This window comes from Xiphias gladius, chromosome 17 (genome assembly GCF_016859285.1).
Source record: "Xiphias gladius isolate SHS-SW01 ecotype Sanya breed wild chromosome 17, ASM1685928v1, whole genome shotgun sequence".
Classification (NCBI taxonomy): Eukaryota; Metazoa; Chordata; class Actinopteri; order Istiophoriformes; family Xiphiidae; genus Xiphias; species Xiphias gladius.
In genome coordinates, this window is record NC_053416.1 from 9943725 (window position 1) to 9964496 (window position 20772).

Here is a 20772-nt window from a genome sequence, read left to right on the forward strand (position 1 = left end):
CACCCCTACCCATCAACCCTTCCAGCCTTCCCTTATACACTCACACACTTTACCAGCCCCCTTTCCAAAAACACACAATTCTTTTTCCTCTACGTAGCCTCCCCCCTTTTCACCCTCCCCCATCTTTCTCTCTTCCTGAGGTTGAGTTAGAAAGCCAACTTTGCAGAGGCAAGATAGGATCAGATACAGGAGAGGGTTTTTGTCACTAAATTCACCAGATTCATTATGGACTCTCTTTAACTATTTTGGACTTAACTGAAGGGAAGATTGCTCCATAGAACAATTTTGAAATCTGGACTCTACTGGTACTTCACTGGACTTTATTTGGACTGTATTGGGCTCAGCTGAACTTTCCAGGGGATTCCTCTGGATTGCATTGGTTTCTATTAGTTTTATATAGTATCTGGTGAAATCTGCTTCGCTGTGGAAGCAGTACTGACAGTTTTCTGATGAATGGAATTTGACTGATCTTGCAGTGCAGCATTATTTGTCTAAGGGCTTGGGCAAGCCAAGGTAAATTAAGATAATCAGATGTCAGTTTGGGACTTATGTGCCTCAGATTACTTTAAATAAAAGGTCAATTAGACCAGATTATTTCTTTTAAAACAGAATAGAAAAAAGTCAGGGGTGGCAAGTTGTAGTTTGCTAATTTAAGTGGGTAAAATTGGGTCAGGTTTGTTTGGATAGGAGGTCAGAAAAGAGGGTTAATTTCCTTTATTAGGTTATTTATTTTGACATTAAGGTTGGGATAATCATTTGAATGTTGGCCTAGTTTAAACCTCATATCTTGGTGGAGGATGCAAAAGACCATCAGGAGCAGTAGCAGCTGCAGCAGCATGAGTTTCCTGTGTGTCCTGTGGCTGCTGACAGTCTGTCTGGCTCCTGGAAGCCAAGGCCAGAGGCTGAGGGAGACGGAGGGAGAGCAGTCAGCAACCAGGGCTCAGCTGGCAGAGAAAGATGCACTCTGCCACCAGGAGGGATGCTACACTGTCTTCCTCCAGAAGAGAACCTTTAGGGAGGCCGGGCGGAGCTGCCGGGAGCGAGGTGGGACACTGGCAACGATGCATACCCACGAGGCAGCGGGTGTGGTCCATGAGCTGCTGTCGGCCATTGAGCCTAAGGGGAACAGGTTAAGGCTTCGCCTCTGGATCGGACTGCACAGACCTCCACGCCAGTGTTCATCCACCCGACCACTCAGAGGATTCGTCTGGGTCACAGGCAAAGTCACACCTTTTTGACATTTGACCCTTCACTGTTCCTAATATTGACCTTCAATACCATATCAGACATTTTATTGGATTTTAATAAGTGAGTTCAGATAAAATGTCTCTAAAAATAGAGAAAAAATACGTAATGGTACATTTTTTCTTACAATGAAGCATTTAAGTTTCCCAAGTTTCTGACTGTGATCTAATGGAAAATCTGTGGGTCAGCATAACTGAGGCTAAATCTGGTCAGAAATTCATTAGTTAGATAATTACCTTCTTGACTAAATTGGTTCTGGCCCTTTTTCGAGCCAAAAATTTGTCCTCTCTGTCAGACTTTGGTACCCGGGCCAGCCTCCAGAGCTTCTGCACTGGATGGTTATTACATTAACTACTTTTGTTTCACAGAGACAGAGCTGGCGCGACAGGGGAAGTTCAACCCCCTTTTGACCTCACTGCTACCCCTCAACCTGATCAAGTCATTATACAAACCTCGCCCATTAAACACCAGATGGGCTTTTTTTTTATCAGTCAATGAGTCTGCCTCGGTCTTCAGTTAGAAAAGACATTATATTTTCAAGAGTTATATGGCCAACTGACTTGTCTTTTTCCCCCTCTGTCATGATTTAAAGGATTGGTATACCCAAATAACAAAAAAAATGTATTTTCTCATTTACCCCCAGTGGTAACTAGCCGTGCAAATCATTTTGATTTTATTCACCCATGTTTCGATATATATGACTGAGATTTCTGCTTTGACCCCAGTACAATGAATGTGAATGGAAGTGTGTCTGGGGTGATTTTGAAAAATCAAGATCACATTATTCAATAGTGATGTGTATTTCAAGAAATAATGCCATCATGAACTTAGATAATCCATTGTGCATTTTGTGGGTCAAGTATGTTAATACACTGAAAAATTATAAAGATTTGTTCAATTTGCTACAAAAAATGTAGTACTATGGGGATATATGCCATGTATGTTGTCTGGTCTGCCAAAAGCTCAACAAAAGAGCAATTGTACACCTATAGAAACTGTACAACTATAAAACCAATATTTCAATATTAATATATGTTTAAGAAGGTTTTTTAATATAAAGGCAAGTAAAGCTGTAGCATATTTCTGTGAAAATAAAAAACCTTCTTAAACATATATTACCACTGTCTGCTTGTTAGCAGGCTACTAATAAGTAAACCTCTCCATTTTTTTGGGGGGGGGGGGGCAATAACCCTACCCTCACCAGTGGAAGCAATTGTAATGGAAAATTTTAATACTAATCACATGATACTATTCACCTGTTAAGCTGCCATTATATTATTTACAGAAAGTAGTGAAGTGCTCACTGCTTAGTCATAAGGTACAGCCTGACTCTCAGAAATAAAATAAAAAAACGTTGGTACCAGGCAGTTGTCCTCCCTGCAGCTGCAAATCATCTTATTAGCATATTATGGAGATAAGTAAATCCGTGTGTTGTATCTCTCTGAACAGTTACGCAGCAACCCTTCCTTTCTGTACTCAGGGTATAAATGCTCCACTAAGTTTTGTGCTGTTTGCTAATTGCCATTCACTGCTCATTGCTTTGGAGAACTTTGATCTCTGTATGCTTGAGAACATCTGCAGATGGTGCGTTAAACTTACAGAAAGACAAGGGTGGACGTCAATTGCTTTTTTGAATAGAAATTGCCACCGCAATATAGAGGGACTATAGAATAATATTACTACGAATTAACTGTGGCGTATTAAAGCCCAGATGTGCAGGATTTGAAATATTGAGACTATGTTGAGTCCTAGTGGCAATATCAAAGAAGACAGTGTGTCTGACAGCGGTGCATACTGCTACACGGCCACTCAAAGTGAATTAAAACCAGAGTAATTAATGAATGGGCTGACCGTCGTTAGATTGCAGCTGTTCTATTCTACACATTGCAGCTTTAATTGTGATGTGGATAATTAAATTAAATTGAATTTGTAATTTCATTGACCTGGTCCTTGTCTTTGTTTTCCAACAGGAGACCAGGATGGCCAGTTTACCAACTGGCTGCGTGAGGACAGCCCTGGGAGTTGTGCGGCCCCTCGCTGTGTTGCCATGACTGTCCACACTTTGGAGAGCGGACGTGAGAACAGCGATAACTTCCGGTGGCTTGATGGCTCCTGCGCGCTGCCGCTGGATGGATACGTTTGCCAGTACAACTACAAAGGAATGTGTCCACCACTGGAGGACGAGGGTGGAGGTCCAACTGTTTACACCACCCCATTTCACCTTGTCAGTACCCTGCTGACTCATGTGCCCTATGGGTCTGTGGCTGCTCTACCATGTCCTGCAGACAGCTCGGACCCAGATGCTCATGCTGAGCAGACTGTACTGTGCACGGTGAGAGATGACGAGACAGTGGGCTGGTCCAGGGATGCCCCGCTCTGCTCTTCCAGTGCAGCTCCACAGAACCAGGACTGGTGCAGTGGGTACCATGGATGTGAGCAGCACTGCCAGAACACAGACACAGACTACTACTGTTACTGCTCTGAGGGCTTTACGATTGATGAAGATGGGTACAGCTGCAAGCCTGACCCTCTCAGCCAAACTGACCCCCCTGAATTATCCTCCGACTCTGCCGGTCCCACTGACCAGCCCCGCATCAGTGAGGTCTGTGTGGAGATGGGGTGTGAGTACAACTGTGTGGAGACATCTCGGGGCATCCGGTGTACATGCCCCCCAGGCTACCAGATGGGCCCAGATGGCCGCCGATGTTCTGATGTAGACGAATGTCAGCAGCAACCATGCCCGCAACTCTGTGTCAACATCCCAGGCACCTTCCACTGCACCTGCCACTCTGGGTACCAGCCAGATGATGAGGGCGAGTGCGTGGACATCGATGAATGCCTTGATGAGGGCAGCTGTGAAGGCACTTGTGAAAACACTGTGGGGTCCTTCACATGCCTGTGTAACCCCGGGTACGAGTTGGGCAGTGGCGGACAGTGTGTAGATGTAGATGAGTGCGTCGGGGAGTCGCCCTGCCAGCATCAGTGTCTGAATTATATGGGTGGGTACCGGTGTTACTGTGGCGATGGCTATGACCTGCAGTCAGATGGACTTACCTGCCAGCCTTCGCCAGATGATGAAGAGTATTCCACTCTGACCCCTGACCCCAGCGACTCCGCTCACATACCTGATGTGGACCCTTACCATGATATTCCCTGGTCCACCTCGTTCACCCCTGACCCGAGCTTTGAAGCTGAAACTAACTTTGACATTGACTGGCTTACAGAAGCCCCTGAGGGACTCTCTCCTGACATGGCTCACGGGCGAGACAATCACCTGAACCAATGGGATGCCCTATCACCAAAGCGATATCAGACAGCCCCTACCCCAACGCAAAAACACAACACAGGCAACGAAATTGATAATGAGGCTAAGACAGGAGGCAGAAAAGCTAGTGGTGGGACTGGAGCTGAGACTTCAAACAGGTCAGCCACTGGGACTGGGGAGGGGGAGGGATCTAAGATAGATAGTACAGAGGATGTCAGTGGCACAGCGGAGGTAGGAGCTGGATCTGCTGCAGGTAAACAGAAACACGACAAGAGCTGGCTGCTGGTGGCGCTGCTGGTGCCTCTGTGTGTGTTCCTCGTAGTGATGCTGGCTCTGGGGATTGTCTACTGCACCAGCTGTGCTGTGGACAAGAGCCTGAGCTTCTCAGACTGCTATCGCTGGATACTCCCTACGACGCCTCCTGACAGGAGGGACGGCAAAACCCAAGCATGAACCCTAAAATAAACAAACCCAGGTGCACGCACGCACGCACGCACGCACACACACACAGATGTGTTGAATGCCCAGATGTCTGTTAACATTTCTCCTTTGGTGCCGGACTGGTCACTGAAACTACAATTTTGATGTAGTACAGCTGACTGGCTCTCCCCCTCATTAAGGAAAACTTAATACTTTCTGTTGCACACCCTTTGTAAATAATTCACTCTCTCATCCTGTTTTTAGAATTCAATAAAACCAATTAACTGTTGAAGTACTGTGTGGTTTTGTAAGCCTATCTAAGTTATAAAAGAAAATAGTGTCTGACAAAGGCGATGAGCAAATGAAAGTGTGTGGAAAGAATGTGTGGTTATGGTTTATGGCTCTTTGGTCATTTTCTTAAGCCAAATTTTCACTTTCAATGGAGAATAAAAAAGGGGGGGAGGGAAGAGGACTCCAAATTTCGTCAGCGTGTATACTGTTGAGTTGTGTGCCTTTTTGATGGCTTTAGAATTTAGAGACTAGTCTGTAGTGATTCCTTCTAAATTCTCTCTAGTCTTCGGTCTGGTGCATCCAGTAATCGCAAGGATTTACTAGGACTTACTGGATTAATATATATAAAAGTGAATTCATGTCTTCTGTCTTCTATTATTTTTGTTGACTTCCACATTTTATGCATGTCAAAAAATGTTGACTGAATAGACGAGTTTCTCCTTTAGAAAAAATGGAGGATGCGCTCGCACCCGGGAGTTTCCACAATATCCCGATATCTTACATATTGGCAATTTTCAGCATTTTGAACTAAAGAAGTTTGCTGCAAACCTGTAAAATTACTGCTTTTAAGAGAATTTATGAATTCTGAATCAACACCTCTCTGAAAGAGTTTCAACAAAAACTGAACACTGTAAGTTTAATGAAGAGAGGATTTTTACAGGACTGTTGTGTTGGGCTGCACTAGCTTTGCCTAGGCGTACCTAACAACACTGCCAACTGGGTGTACTTGGACACTGTAGGGGTCGACTAACTCCAGAAGATGGCAGAAATGCAACACTAAGGATGCCAGCTGCCACTAAACCACAAAGAGGAAGAAGGGGGAGGAGACAGTTCAGGCTACAAGGCGACAAAATTTGCCATTTGCTGGACAACCACGTGTCGCGGACTGTTGGATAATCTCGCTCCCTACTTTATGCATATATCCAACGTACAGTGTGTATCAAGGTTGGAAGATGTTGAGGTGTGTCCGGTCGTGGAAAAAGAATCCGACGAGGATGGGATTCGAACCCACGCGTGCAGAGCACAATGGATTAGCAGTCCATCGCCTTAACCACTCGGCCACCTCGTCATGTGGCCTGCTGAAGAGGAGGAATTGGTAATTAACATTCTTACCAGAAAAAGTCTATCTTTTGTTGGTAGTACAGTCTAAGGCACACATATTAGAGATAATGTATTTCACGCTTACTCTTGGTCAAATCCTTTGCTAAGTGTGTCGAACAGTCCGTCGACACCACTGGTTAAAATTTCTATTGACAACAATATACAAGCTATGATTGGTTGAGGGGCGGGTCTAACGTTAAATGAATACAGGAAGTGTACAGCGTGAGACTGCAATTTGACGTTCGCCGGAGCTGTTTGAAGAAAATACGGTAACAAGCTGTTGAGTCAGTTTTCACCTTTATACATATTGAAATGAATTGAATACTAGCTAATCGTGTGCAGAAATTAGGGGGCATAGTATTTGCCGCCTAATGTTTTGCTTACACAAGTTCTGGCAGAGTGTTTAAATGCTCCAAGCACTCAGCAGCCGGCGTAGCATGCACGCTAGGAGCTAACGTTAACGCTGAGTTAGCTGTGTGCAGTAGCCTGAATCTAAACGTGATTTTCAGTATTAATCTTAAAATGTAGTTTCAGTGTTGCCCTGCTTTTAGCAGATTGTCAATTTTAAACGGGCATACAAAAGTGTTGTTTTCGGCATATAGGTCCTTCTCTTCCAGTTGTTGATTTAATGGAAATTGAAATAGAGAACTGGTTCCAGTGAATTACTGTTAACTGACTGGTTCCTCTTGAATCTGAGCCACGGTCAGCCATGATAGGTCAAGGTTCAGGGATCAGCAACTTTTATTTTATATGTATCTTTATTAGGGTTGTTTTGTTTGTTTTTTTAACCTTTGTCTGCGCCCCGCACCACCTTCGTAAAACAGTTTCAACAAAAACTGAACATTATAACCTTCGTGAGGGGAGGATGTATCACAGGACTCTTCTATTAGACTGCATCAGTTTACACTAGGTATACTTAACAAACTGGAAACTGCTGAGTGTCCAAATCAGCAGCCATTTTTATAATGTTAGAATAAAGACGTGTGTGTTTGTACAGTACATATTGCTTGTTAACCTGGGACGCAAATACCTTTTAGAGCTCATGTTGTTAAAAAACAAAAAGCCAATGTGGTTCGTTCTAACTTGCAATTTCTTTTTTTTCTCCTATACTCTGCATATCTCACTACTATCTTTGTTCTTTCCTCGGTCTCTCCTCCCTCATCTCATTGTCTTCTACCTTTTTTTTCTCATCCCATATACACTTCCTCACTTCCTTTCCTCTACTTCATTCGCTCCTCTCTTTCTCATTCTTTTCTCTTTCTCCTTTTCTCCTCCCCTCTCTTAATTCAGTTCCTTATCATCAGTGTCGAACCTGAGACTAAAGATGGTGGACTCTCAGTACTACCTCCCAAATGACATTGGTATCTCTGCACTTGACTGTGGTGAGGCCTTCCGTTTGCTTTCACCTCAGGAGAAGATGTATGCTCACTACCTGTCACGTGCTGCCTGGTATGTTAATAATCAAAGATGTAGCAAGTTCAGGTCAACACTATTGAAATCAAAAATCAATAGAGGTCCTAAATGGAATTATAACTCTATATAAAAAGTATTATCTCATCTGTTTTTAAAGAATAAAAATTTCAAACTTTAGTTTATTCAATAACTGAAACCCCGCTGATTTTTAAAAAAACAAAACAAAAAACATTGGCTGTCTTAGGTATGGTGGTCTGGCAGTGCTGCTGCAGACATCCCCCGAGTCGGCAAACATCTTTGTCTTGCTGCAGAGGATCTTCAGGAAGCAGACGCCTTCACAGCTGGCACAAGTCGCCACAGCAGCTGGACTCAGCTCTGAGGAGTACCAGGTACACAGTCTTATAGTCTCCTGTCTTAGCACACACTTTCATCCACAAACAAATACCAACATATGTAAAGATGTTAATAATGCCACACACTCGATGAAAATTATTTTTATCGTATGTTTTCTTGTGTGTGATATTTAGGCCTTCTTGGTGTATGCAGCAGGTCTGTATGCCAACATGGGAAACTACAAGTCTTTCGGAGACACCAAGTTCATCCCAAATCTGCCAAAGGTAGGAAGGCCTGCTATGTAAAATCCACTTTTGCTGCTTTGTGAACAGTTTTAAAGGGAGTGGACATAATAAGCACCTGTGCACTTTAATGTAGTCTGATACTAAAATAACACAATTAAACAGTTCAAGAATTTCCTCAGAGTTGAATCGACATTTCTCTAACAGAGCATCAACAAAAAAATTGTCAGTATAAGCTTCAATGTAATATATCTTTAAGCTCTCTAAATCTTTGGTGTGTCCACCTAGGACAAGCTGAAAGCTCTGGTGAAGGCCAGCCAGGCATTTCAGGAGCAGCCCGCTGAGATGGAGGCTCTGTGGGACAGCTGCTCATGTCTTCTCTACTCCCTGGAAGACAGACAGAAACAGCTGGGGCTGGGCGACAAGGTGAGAGTTCAGTGCAGAGTTCAAGCCAGATGGGACCAAAACTATTTATTTAATGAAACTACAACTAATTATTTAATGAAAGATCTATTGTGTTGTCAATACTGGATAGCTTTGACACATGAAAATCTGCATACTAAGCGTTGTTCAGGGCTGATATTAGTGGCTTTTGGTCTTTCTAGCAGGTATGACCATTGTAATGCAGAAGGCCTCAGATTTCTTCTTCCTCTCCTCCTCTCCTTTTCTCATTTTTGAGATGCTACTCGTGTCAGACATTGAATGTTTTCAAGTAGCAGATCCAATAGTCGACAGGCTGGGGTCTTTTGGCTGTCTTAGGTATGGTAGTCTGGCAGTGCTGATGCAGACATCCCTCAGGCGGCAAACATCTTTGTCTCGCAAACAATGCTGACGCACCCTTTAGGAAGCTACTGAACCCCAGACTTCCAGAAGAGACTACAGGTGACCTGTGACTGTGACCCCCTAAGAGAAAATGAATGGCTCATGGAGTATTTTTCTCTTTTCTTTTCTTTAGGGAATTACCACCTACTTCTCAGGAAACTGCTGTCTGGAGGATGCTGAGCTGGCTCAGAAGTTCCTTGACTCAAAAGTAAGCTGAATTCAAAAAAAGGAATAAAATGAATACTCTTACTTCCATCATTCTTGTCCATTTCTCCCATAACCTATAACCTATTTTCTGTTATGTCCCTGACTTTGACATGACATTCTCCTCCTTGATATACTAAATTTATATTTTTCAAATTCCTCTCTTACCTCTCTTCTCCATTTCGATGGCTCCCCCTGTCTCTTTGTCTTTTCTTGCCCCTTCGTGTATATTTCAGTCAAATTGGGCTTTTTCTAAACGGTCTTCTTGTGGTTTGTCTCTAGAAACTGTCTGCTTATAACACCCGTCTGTTTAAGAAGGACCATGGAGGGAAAGCCTGCTATGAGGTGCGCTTGGCTTCAGCTGTGCAGAAAGGTCAGAACTGCAGTGAAGTAAAGGGAGTTTTTACATTAGAATCGGAATAATATTTATAAACATTTACAACATTCACCAGCCATGTTGCACTTGTGAATACATGTGTATATACAGTATGTCAACATGTATCACATGGCATGACTCCACATGTTGTACTAAAGACATTGTAGCTTGTGACCTCAAATACGTAATGATTAGTGACAGATGGATGTGGAAAAAGTTGACTTAACTAAAGTTGTTGATGATGCTTCTCAGTCAATGATAAAAAATAAATGTACACTACTTCTTCACAGATTGTGCAGTGGATGGGGAATGTGAGTCGTGCTGTGGCAGCTTCAACTTTGAAGACAGGGAGTTCACTGTGAAGAGAGGAGACTATGCTGCTCTCATGGAGAAAGTCTGCTATCACCTCCAACAAGCACAGGTGAGAGAGCAAGGAATACGTCTGGGCATGAAGTCCACATTTAGTCTATATAGACCCAGATGTTGAGCAGCACTAGAGAAACAAAATCACTAAAATATGAAGTCGACAGAGCAATAGGAATTTATCAATTTTGCTGTAAATTACAGTGAACAATGGTCGTTACGTTTTTTTAGAGTCGTTAAAATACCAGTGAGATTACTGAAAGTGGTAGAACAGAACGATGGAGGCCCATAACGTAAAACAATACCAAAACACAACTTGAAACACTTTGGCAAAACAGTAATAGGAAGAGGAGGTGAGAATACAAAGATAGTCATATCTTTAGGAGTGTAGGAGTGAATGAATGAGCTGATAACCTAAAATATTTTTTCTGCTAACATGCCACTTTTTGGAAATTATTGTTCTGTTTCCAAATACCTGACACAGGCATATGCTGCCAATGAGAACCAGAGAAAGATGCTTGAAGAATACACGCGCAGCTTCACCCTTGGCTCAGTTGAAGCCCATAAAGAGGGCTCGCGCTATTGGATCAAAGACAAAGGACCAATTGTTGAGAGGTGACCCCACTGAACCACAGTAACATCAACTGAACATGTTGACTGTCCAAAATGAAGGTTGCTCCATTATCTTTCTCTTCTCTTCATTCCACATTACTCCTTCACTCCCTCCTCCCTTTCTCCTCTCAGTTATATAGGTTTCATAGAGAGCTACAGAGACCCATTTGGCTCCAGAGGAGAGTTCGAAGGTAACTACATCATTGATCAACAATTATGATACTCTGGGCCACTCAAGGTCTTATTGCATGGATACAGAACTGAAGACTATTGGGGAAAATTAACATTACGATTGGTCTACTAAAACGATTACTTGACTAGATATACAGTGGCTTCAGAGAGTATTGAGACCTTTTCCTTAAATGCATAAAATTACCAATCTACACTCAATAACCTATAATCACTATGTGAAAACTTGGTTTCAAATTTTTTCGCAAATTTATTAAAAATCCCAAACTAAAATCTGTCATTTATAAAAGTATTCAGAACCTATATTTGGTACTTTGTAGAAGCCCTTTTACCAGCAATTACATCTTTGAGTCTTCTTGGGTAAGTCTCTAAAGGCTTGGCACACCTGGATTTGGGCAGTTTATCTCGTTCTTCCTGGCAGATCCTCTCAAGCTCTGTCCGATTGAATAGGAAGCATCTGTGAAGTGCCATCTTCAGGACTCATGAGCATGAGGAAAGAGATTCTTTAGTCTCATAAGACAAAACTAAAACTCTTTGGGAAGAACTCCAAAGACCATGACTGGCAAACACCAGGCACCTGGTGCCACAGAAGTCATCTCTGTCTGCTCTCAGATTGGTTGCCCACACGTCAAACATAATGACGGTCCTGGAGAGACTGGTGTTGGCCCATCTCAGACCTCAAGTGAGCACCTCTAGAGACCTGCTGCAATTTGTCCATCACCATCAGGTTGGAGTTGATGACAACGACATTTACCTTCTTCAGCAACCCCTTTCTAACCTGGACAAAGCAGGCAGCACTGTGACAATCATGTTCTTTGACTTCTCTAGTGCCGTTAACACAATCCAGCCTGTCCTGCAGAGAGAGAAGCTCCATAATATGCACGTAGACGCCTTCACAACCTCCTGGATTACTGACTTCCTGGCAGATAGACCACAGTTTGTGCAGCTGCAGGGATGTGTGTCTGAACGGGTAGTCACCATCAAAGGAGCACCGCAGGGGACTGTCCTCACCTTTCCTCTTCACCCTGTGCACCCCTGACTTTCAGTACAAATCTGAGTCCTGTTTTTAGAAGCTTTCAGATAACTCTGCAGTTTGTCTAATGGAAAGGAGGCAGAGTACAGAGACCTGGTGGACCGCTTTTCTGGCGTGGTGTGGGATAAACCACCTGCTCTTGAACGTGGCCAAGACCAAAGAGATGGTTGTGGACTTCAGAAGGACCAGGGCAAAGTAAACACCATTTCCATTCTAGGAGAGGAGGTGGAGGTATTAGAGGGATACAAATACCTTGTAGTCCACCTTGGCAACAGATTCGACTGGAAATGCAACACGGAAGCTGTCTACAGAAGTGGACAGAGCAGTCTCTACTTCTGGAGGAAGCTTAGGTGTTTTAATGTGTGCAGCAAGATGTTGCAGGTCTTTTACCAGTCTGTTGTGGCCAGTTCAATATTCTTTGCTGGGACAGCAACATCAGAGCTGGTGACACCTACAAACTGAACGATCTTTTATTTATGATATTATGTATCTCATCTGTTACATATTAGATTATTCCGATCTTCACTGGCTTGTGCAGCTCTCTATATATCCACTGACTTGAACAACTGTACATTGTATTATAGTATATTGTAGTACTGCCATTGTAGTCAGAATATAGCCTTTTAATTGCATCGTTTGTTACTTAAGTAACTCATGTGAGATGGCTGCTGCAGCACTGCAGTTTCCCTTTGGAATTAATAAAGTAGTCCATCCATTCATTTATCCATCCACCCCACTGTGTTCCTGGGAGAAATGGTTTTATACCCTTGCTCTGATCTATGCCTCGCCACAATCGCGAGGCACTATCGCAGAAGTCCACAGAGAAATCCTTGGATTTCATGGCTTAGTTTTTGTCCTGACATGCAGTATGAATTGTGGGCCCTTATATACACAGGTGGGTGCCTTTTTAAACTATGTCCAATCAATTCAATTTGCCACAGGCAGATTTAAATCAAGTTCTAGACACATTTCAAGGATAATTAAAGTAAACAGGATGCATTTGACCACAATGTGGAGAGTCACAGCAAAGGATCTGAATACTTTTGTAAATGAATTTGCAAAAAATTGCATTGTTTATTATTGGTTATTGAGTTTAGATTAATTGGGACAAAAAGGGCAATTTTATCCGTTGAAAATTAAATCTACAACATAATAAAGTACGCAAAAAGTGAGGTGTCTGAATACTTTCTGAAGCCACACTATGGAGCATTTCACTCTAGAGGAATATCTCATGCACACATACTATAAAGTAGGCTGTTCAATACTCGGGATGACCCAGAATTACACTTTTTTTAGTATTCGGCCATCAATCCGGGCTAAACTCCATGTTGAACATGTTATTGTTAATGTAACTTTACTTACCTTCAAAGCAGGGGGCTCGTGTGAATGAGTGGAAGAGAGGTGGCGTACGTATACATAATTCAAATTTCAAAAGAGTGTCCTCGTCTATTATTTATCTAATGGACAATACGATTTTTCTTTGAGATTAATCATTTTTTTATTGGGGTTTTTTTTGTTTTTTGTTTTTGTTTTTGTTTTCCTGTCTAACCACCTTTTAACTGAGGTCTTGTGGTGTCACCTCTAGGTTTCGTTGCAGTTGTGAACAAGGCGATGAGCAAGCGTTTTGCCAAGCTGGTGAGCTCAGCCGAAGTCTTGCTTCCTGAACTGCCTTGGCCCAGGGAGTTTGAAAAGGACACTTTCCTTAAACCTGATTTTACCTCGTTGGATGTCCTCACCTTTGCTGGGAGCGGAATACCAGCTGGCATCAACATCCCCAACTGTATGTACGCTGAGGTGTCTCGCACTGTTGAATAGCATCCAATTTGCATTGTTCAGTTTGTTTTAAGTTTTGAATTTTTTGTGCTTTTTTACGGCATTATACTAGAAAAGTGTGTGTGTGTGTGTGTTTTTGTGTATAGATGATGACATCAGACAGTCAGAGGGCTTTAAAAACGTGTCACTAGGCAACGTGCTGGCCGTAGCCTATGCTACACAAAAAGAAAAACTCACCTTCCTGGAGGAGGACGACAAGGTAATGCATGCAGCTCCCAATTTTCTTACACGCCAGCTCTTCTCTGTCTCTCAAACTCCTATAAGTATACATTCTCCTGTGTGTTTGTGTTTAGGATTTGTTTATCAAGTGGAAGGGCCCATCATTCGAGGTGCAGGTTGGACTTCATGAGCTGCTGGGCCATGGAAGCGGCAAGCTGTTTGTCCAGGTCAGTCAGACATATTTTAGTATTTATTGTAATATTTCCTGCAACCTGCATTCTGATATATGCAGCTCTTTGCTGTATAGGAATATTGTTATTATAATTTATTGTGTAATACTTAAAAAGCTTATTTTATTGATACTGGATTGTAGAGTCATCAGTGAAGAGATAAAATCTGATTTGGGTTGTTTTGTTTTTATTTACTCTCTGTGTCCCCTGTCCCTTCCTACAGGATGACAAGGGCAAGTTCAACTTTGACCAGAGCAAGGTGATCAACCCAGAGACTGGAGAAGTGGTGAGTTCGTTTGTGTGTGCACCCACCTCCTTGCTTCCCCGACCCAAAATAGTGCCAGCTCTTAACTCTGCATCCAGCTGGTGTACAAGAGATACAGTGACTGAAGGTGTGAGTGTGTCTTTCAGGTGTCCAGTTGGTATCGGGGCAGCGAGACGTGGGATAGTAAATTCTCCACGATTGCTTCTTCTTATGAAGAATGCCGTGCTGAGTGTGTCGGACTCTATCTGTGTCTCAACAAACAAGTGCTCAGGTATGTCTCGTATTGCCTATAACCTATACTAATTCTCTATCTCTGTGAATTTGAAATACGCAGATGTAGATTAAATTAACTTATTAAATTTATGTCCTATGAAATGGCTTTCAGCAGTGTCATTTTCTTCCATGGTTTGATGTTGGGGTGGGAATTGACTTCTGAGGGTTTGGTTTTAAGAGTTTTAAAGTGGGCAGAAACCACACTGCGCAATGGATGCTGACATTAGCTGCTGAAGAGCATATGCCTTTTCCCTCACTCTGTTTCAGAATGAGAACAAAGAGGATGATTTTTTTTTTTTTTTCTTTTTCATCCCAGGCATCGTGAACCCATTTATGTTGGAGCCTTTGCCAGCAAACACAGCTGTTGATGCTTATGCTGTTTTTGCACAATGACTTTCAGTTACTCGTGTCTGAGCTATATTAATGCTGCGAGTCATATGTGGCTTGGTAACTCTGAGTGTTATGTATGATAGGAGATTTTGGCTGGATTCCCTCCAAATGAACAAACACTGTTGCTGTAATTTTGCCATTGGATGTAATTTTCTGAATGCTCTCGAATGCAACATGAGTCAATAGAAAAACAAAAATTGTATTGATATAGACTAGAGAAATATGCTGTCTTCAAATACAGATTTTACATGTTAAAGACTAAATACTTAAAAATAAAAAGAATACTTAGAATACACTACTAGAATTTGTTTTACTCCCAAAAGATTGTTCTAGCGCCCAAATCCTCTACATCATTGATTCAACAAACAATAAATTAGGAGCCCAAAGACTAAATGCATATTATCTGTTTGTTTGGAGCTCTAAGCAGCCCTTTTGTTTGCTTTTGCCTCAGGCCAGCTCTGTACAGGGGATGTTGTTGGTTTTTATGTGTCACGCACTGTCTCATCTTTTATTGATGACATCTTAGGGAAGGTGATGCATCTCATCGTGCCGTTTAGGCCCTTTTTTAAAATGAAAATGATTGGAACGGAGAGGTTGATATTACTGGTCAAGTCCAGGTGATTTGTGGCTGATGGTTTTGAGGGAGGCCAGTATGTTTACTGTCGCTTTTGTCTGTGTTTGTGTTCCAGTATTTTTGGCCATGAAGGCCAGGATGCAGAGGATGTGGTGTACATCAACTGGCTCAGTATGGTCAGAGCTGGACTGTTGGGCCTGGAGTTCTACACACCTGAGAGCAAGAGCTGGAGACAGGTATTCTATACTATACTATACTATGCTGTCCCATTTGCTACTTGGACTGGGCCTGTATTTATCAAACTACAATTTACACTTTAAAATACTCTTAAGTACAAACCTAAGAGTGAAAGGTTCTTGGCTGAGTGTGAGCAACAATACACATTTATCAAGTGACTTCCTCCTCCTTATAGTAAAGTGTAAAAGTCACATTTTCGAGCAACTCTCAAGTGATTATATGATTGATCACATGTATATCTCTGATTGGCTGTTCCTACTCTGAGCACACATCAGAGATTTTTTTTTTTTTTTTCTTAAATCCTAAAAATCCTTACAGTTAATTCAGTGGTATGTTATTCTGCAAGAACATATGTAATCATATGTTTGAAAATTTCATTTTATTTGTGTGAAATCTTTCTATCTTCTATCTCCAGGGATAAATATAGTAGTATAATAGGGTTGAAATAATAGGAAATTAGCTGAAATGGAAACAAAATTCTGCTGTTCATAAACGAGGTATGTCAGAGAAATCATATAATAAAGCAAATTTATTACCACACTGACAAGTGCGCACAATGCCAGTGGTTAGACAGTGACTGCAAATACTGCCAGATTTATTCTTATTTTTTGTTTGCACCACTGATAAATGCCCCAAAAAAGTGGTGTCAAAATCATATTAAATGTTCTAATGCAAATAATGGACTAAAACTACTCTATTCTTAAATATGCTGCTTCATCATTATAAAATACATTATATTTTATTATTACAATTATTATTATTATTATTATTGTTTCTAACCATCTTAAGAGAACTCTGGAAGTTTCTCTAAATTTACGAGCTTTTTTAAAGGAAGTTTGATAAATGGTTTTAATCTGAAGTTCAAGAGTAGGAGTAAAAGTGAAGGATTTTCACTCTGATCCTTCACTTAAGTCCAAGATTTTACTTTTAGCAGCTTGGTAAATACAGGCCCTGGTGTGCAATGTGTAGGAACGAATTATAACTTTCATTTATATGGAACTTCAGAGACACAGAGTGTTGGGTGATCAATGTTTACAAGACATTTAAACATATAGACCATTAACCATGTGTTTCTTACAACCTGACTGGCTCAGTTGGATGTGTCTGTGTTGTTTTATAATTCAGCTTATAGTGAGTCTGTCTCGGTGTTAACACGAATGTCAGGAGGTGTATATAGCATATGTCATATGTATACGTTTGTGCGTCTGTCTCAGGCTCACATGCAGGCCCGTTTTGTGATCCTGCGTGTTCTGCTGGAGGCCGGGGAGGGCCTGGTGGGCCTGGAGGTAGTGACTGGACAGGACGGCAAGCCTGACGCTCGAATCACACTGGACCGGAGCAAGATTCACACTGTGGGCAAGGACGCCATCCACAGGTTCCTTTGTAAACTGCAGGTACAGTCTATCCATACTTTTCTGACACCACTGGTCCTTCCCTTTTCTTAAAGTTAGAGCAGAAATGATTAGTCAATTAATCCATTGGTTAACTGACAGAAAATGAATTGGTTTTGATAACTGAATAATAGTTTAAGTAATTAAAAAAAAAACTGGTTACCGCATTGGAAATGTGAATATTTGCTGGTGTTCTTAGTCTTCTATTATAGTAAACTTAATGTACTTGGTTTTGGACTGTTGGTTATACTTGTTGACTTGGGCTGTGGAGAACTGTGATGGATATTTTTTTTTAACTATTTTCTGATGTTTTATAGACCAAACAATTATGGTAATCAAGAAAATCTGCAAATTAATCAATAATAAGAGTAATTGTTAGTTGCAGTCCTACTTATTTTATATTACATAAAATCTTACTCAGACTATAAAATAACAAACATCTCAAATTTTATTTGATGTTGTTAATTATTAATTTAGTTAGTTAGTTTTTATTTATTAATTTATTGCCATTATTGTGTTGTGTGGCTGTAGTGCGCCAGTGCTGCACAGAAATTGTATTTTCTGTTGTTAGCCACCACATTCTTACCCACTAACCTGAGGTTTTCCATCTACTAGTGCTACTCATCCCACTCTGTTCAAAGTGTTAACGGCAATAGCTGACATTGATAGTGTGATCTGTGGCTCTAATGGACCATTTATCATAGATCAGCAAGAACTGGATCAGAAACTCCGAGAGGCATTATGAATCAAATGCCGTGAATATTATTGTTATTCATCTCTGTGTATGATCTTCCCCGACATCTACAACCACCGTGTTATTAACCTGATTCCACCCTTTTGTAGGTCTTTAAGTCGACAGCAGATGTGGAAGGAGGCAGGGCTCTCTATGACGGCTACTCCAGCGTCAGCGACAGCGGCGCTCACAACTTCTTGCGTCTCCGGGAGACGGTGCTGCTGAGGAAGGAAGCTCGAAAGATGTTTGTCCAAGCCAACACCAGAGTCAAGGGTATGTACCTATATCTGTTGTTATGGGGTTTCTCTAGTGTTCGTGAACACAGATTCAGCAATACAAAGGCATATACTGTCTTTATCACTGCACCGGCGACATTATTGTGGTTTAAACTGCAGCACAATCATTAATTCACTGGGAATTCATTTGTCCAGCTGATTCTATTTCGTGAAAAACATCTCTGTCTGACAAGCGTGATGCATGGGCTTCCAGGAGAGACTGAAAATGTTGTGCCTTTATCTCAATATTTAAACGATTATTACGTCTTCTCGCTTCCTTTGACGGCCGGCTTTTTACCTACTGTCAGGTATGGTGAAATAATTTTTCCATCCGGACTCAGTCAGCCAAATACAGACGCTTATGTACTGTGTTAAGAGATGGAGAAGTTGTGTTTAGTACATTGTCACATACCTTCATAAGAAACTTGAAGTCACGTCCGTTTTTCGGGGCCGAGTGCGATACAGATTTGCTGAATGGAAAGGTAATGTGACTGTATCTTTAGAGTGTGACCTTTGGGAACAGCTGTAGACACTTTTTCCTTTAAATATGGTCTGAATAACACCTCATACAAACTGCTTCTTTCCGATAATAACGCCACCCTTACTACCCTCCGAACCACCCCAGTCCTCTAAAAGTTTTATTTGAAAAACGACAAGAATTAATTCTCACAAAACTCACGGAAGAACAGTGGTGTCAGTTCACTCGACGTAGGCTTATATAAGCCCTATTTTATCAATCCTTAAGTACTATTATAGCACTGAATAGCATTTTACCATTCAAAATTTTGTAGTTACAGATTGAGATTGTGTATGCGTAGAAGGAATTGTAGCCTCTTGAATAAGTTATTCACTTTCTGTCTGATGTGTGGTTTTCAGGGGACAGCGTAGAGCTGGTGGAATATGAAGGCAGCGCGGCAGGTCTGATTTGCTCTTTCACGGAACGCTTCCAAGACGACGCAGAGCAGCTGGAGGCCGACCTTCTGGAGCTGAGCAAAAGAGACGCTCCCTGCTGGTGTTGATGGACGTACGCTCCATACGCTTCAGAAATACCAGCTGAAATCAGACGGTTTTCTTTAACAATATGTGATAGCAAAGTGATACTTAATGGATGTTAACACACACAAAACTGCAAAGTGAGTCAAATCCTTTTAGAGGACACCTCTTAAGAGACTAAATTAAAGTTTCATACTTCAAATAAAGCCATAGGACAAGAACAGATCTGCCAAAGACACCAGCCACAGTTTTTCCGGCCACGTCTCGGATTCTTAAAGCATCAGGTCTGTCTTTTGATAAATGGATCAAATACAAATAAATGAGCTGATCAGTACGAAAACCATCACTCTTTTAAATGCATTTAGGAAACTTGTTTTTCTAACGAGAAGTATTGAAAACTGTCCATTAAACCAATGCTGCCTGACAGTTACAATGCTCCCAGGGTATAAAGGCCTATGTAAGTTACTGTACGTAGATTTTACTTTTTAATCATGGCAAGGTGAAGAAATGTCTTCGCAAATCTTCACAGAATGATCATTATGAAATGTTTTGTCTGTAGTTGAAATTTCAGTCGACTTTTGGCAAAGAATTATTCCATCTTTACAGCTTGTCCATAAATATAAATGTTTGCCCAGCCTTGGTGTTGATTATTTTAAAGTATAAGACAGCTTCATGTTAACTGCAATGCACAATATTACTTGATGCTAATTTCTGCCAGGTTTGGTATAAAGAAGTAATAGATTACTCGACTATATAAAATATTGCTGTGTCTGGAAGGCCAAAAACAAAAACTGTACTGAAGAAATGTGGTGTTGAATCTGCACAAATAAAACTGGTTTGTTAAGATCTTGGTGGTATTTTTTTTTTCTACCAAAACCATAGAACAGTCTTTCATTTTTATGAAATTCACTCACAACCTGAGATTGACTTTCAGTATAATTTAATGAGATAACAAATGGCCCCGGTGAAGTGCCACATGTTTGGTTGAAGGCTGAAGGTAACTGTGTACAATTTAACATTTTCTTCCAAAAGGAACCAAAGTTACAGTGGCAAGAAAAAGTTGGGGCATCCCCGGTTCAAAATTTCTCTTACTGTGAATAGTTAAATGAGTAGAAGATAAAGTGATTTCCAAAAGGCATAGAATTAAAGATGAAACATTCTTTTAAAAATTTTAAGCAATATTAGTGTATTCTTTTTGTTTTGTACGAGTTTAGAGTAAAAAAGGAAAGGAGCACCGTACGAAAGTTTCGGCATCACAAGAGATTAAGGTCTCAGACCGTAATTAGTTTGTTAGGGCTACGCCCTGTTCACAGTCATCGATAGGAAAGGCCAAGTGATGCAAATTTGAAAGCTTTATATATACTGACTCCCAACAATCAGCAGACATGGGCTCCTCTAAAATGCTTCCCAGCACTCTGAAAATTAAAACAATTGTTGCTCACAAAGCAGGAGAAGGCCATAAGAAGATAGCAAACCATTTTAGGGTAGCTGTTTCCTCAGTTTGTAATGT

At 41.3% G+C, this 20772-nt stretch overlaps 2 protein-coding genes and 1 non-coding gene across 5 annotated transcripts; 2 read left to right on the plus strand and 1 right to left on the minus strand.

The window, feature by feature from the left end:
* Positions 1 to 163: 163 nt before the first annotated feature.
* LOC120803146 (endosialin-like) lies at positions 164 to 5219 on the plus strand. Its single transcript, XM_040151511.1, has 2 exons — positions 164 to 1218; positions 3216 to 5219. Exons 1-2 carry the CDS (start codon positions 798 to 800, stop codon positions 4961 to 4963), a joined length of 2169 nt encoding a protein of 722 aa, XP_040007445.1. The 5' UTR covers positions 164 to 797; the 3' UTR covers positions 4964 to 5219.
* Positions 5220 to 6071: 852 nt separating this feature from the next.
* On the plus strand, positions 6072 to 20108 carry dpp3 (dipeptidyl-peptidase 3). Of its 3 annotated transcripts, none has more exons than XM_040151205.1 (19): positions 6072 to 6317; positions 7613 to 7771; positions 7980 to 8124; positions 8263 to 8352; positions 8599 to 8736; positions 9266 to 9340; positions 9619 to 9709; positions 10003 to 10133; positions 10560 to 10690; positions 10820 to 10878; positions 13495 to 13689; positions 13829 to 13941; positions 14036 to 14128; positions 14355 to 14417; positions 14543 to 14667; positions 15749 to 15869; positions 17085 to 17264; positions 18105 to 18267; positions 19146 to 20108. In XM_040151205.1, the coding sequence occupies exons 1-19, from the start codon at positions 6175 to 6177 to the stop codon at positions 19286 to 19288; spliced, it is 2358 nt and encodes a 785-aa protein (XP_040007139.1). In that variant the 5' UTR covers positions 6072 to 6174; the 3' UTR covers positions 19289 to 20108. The 3 variants fall into 3 exon arrangements, with proteins under 3 accessions (XP_040007139.1, XP_040007140.1, XP_040007141.1); XM_040151206.1 differs by lacking the exon at positions 6072 to 6317 and adding an exon at positions 6504 to 6591; XM_040151207.1 differs by lacking the exon at positions 6072 to 6317 and adding an exon at positions 6531 to 6606.
* trnas-gcu lies at positions 6209 to 6290 on the minus strand. The gene has a single exon. It is a non-coding gene; the product is annotated as a tRNA-Ser (tRNA).
* Positions 20109 to 20772: the final 664 nt, after the last annotated feature.

What these genes read in the sequence shown, in the direction of transcription:
- LOC120803146 (XM_040151511.1), top strand. Translation starts at nt 798, where the DNA reads ATGCAAAAGACCATCAGGAGCAGTAGCAGCTGCAGCAGCATGAGTTTC. An exon ending in AGGATTCGTCTGGGTCACAG is followed by an intron (nt 1,219 to 3,215) that starts GCAAAGTCACAC and finishes GTTTTCCAACAG; the next exon opens with GAGACCAGGATGGCCAGTTT.
- dpp3 (XM_040151205.1), top strand. Translation starts at nt 6,175, where the DNA reads ATGTTGAGGTGTGTCCGGTCGTGGAAAAAGAATCCGACGAGGATGGGA. An exon ending in TCATCCCAAATCTGCCAAAG is followed by an intron (nt 8,353 to 8,598) that starts GTAGGAAGGCCT and finishes GTGTCCACCTAG; the next exon opens with GACAAGCTGAAAGCTCTGGT. An exon ending in AGCCAACACCAGAGTCAAGG is followed by an intron (nt 18,268 to 19,145) that starts GTATGTACCTAT and finishes TGTGGTTTTCAG; the next exon opens with GGGACAGCGTAGAGCTGGTG.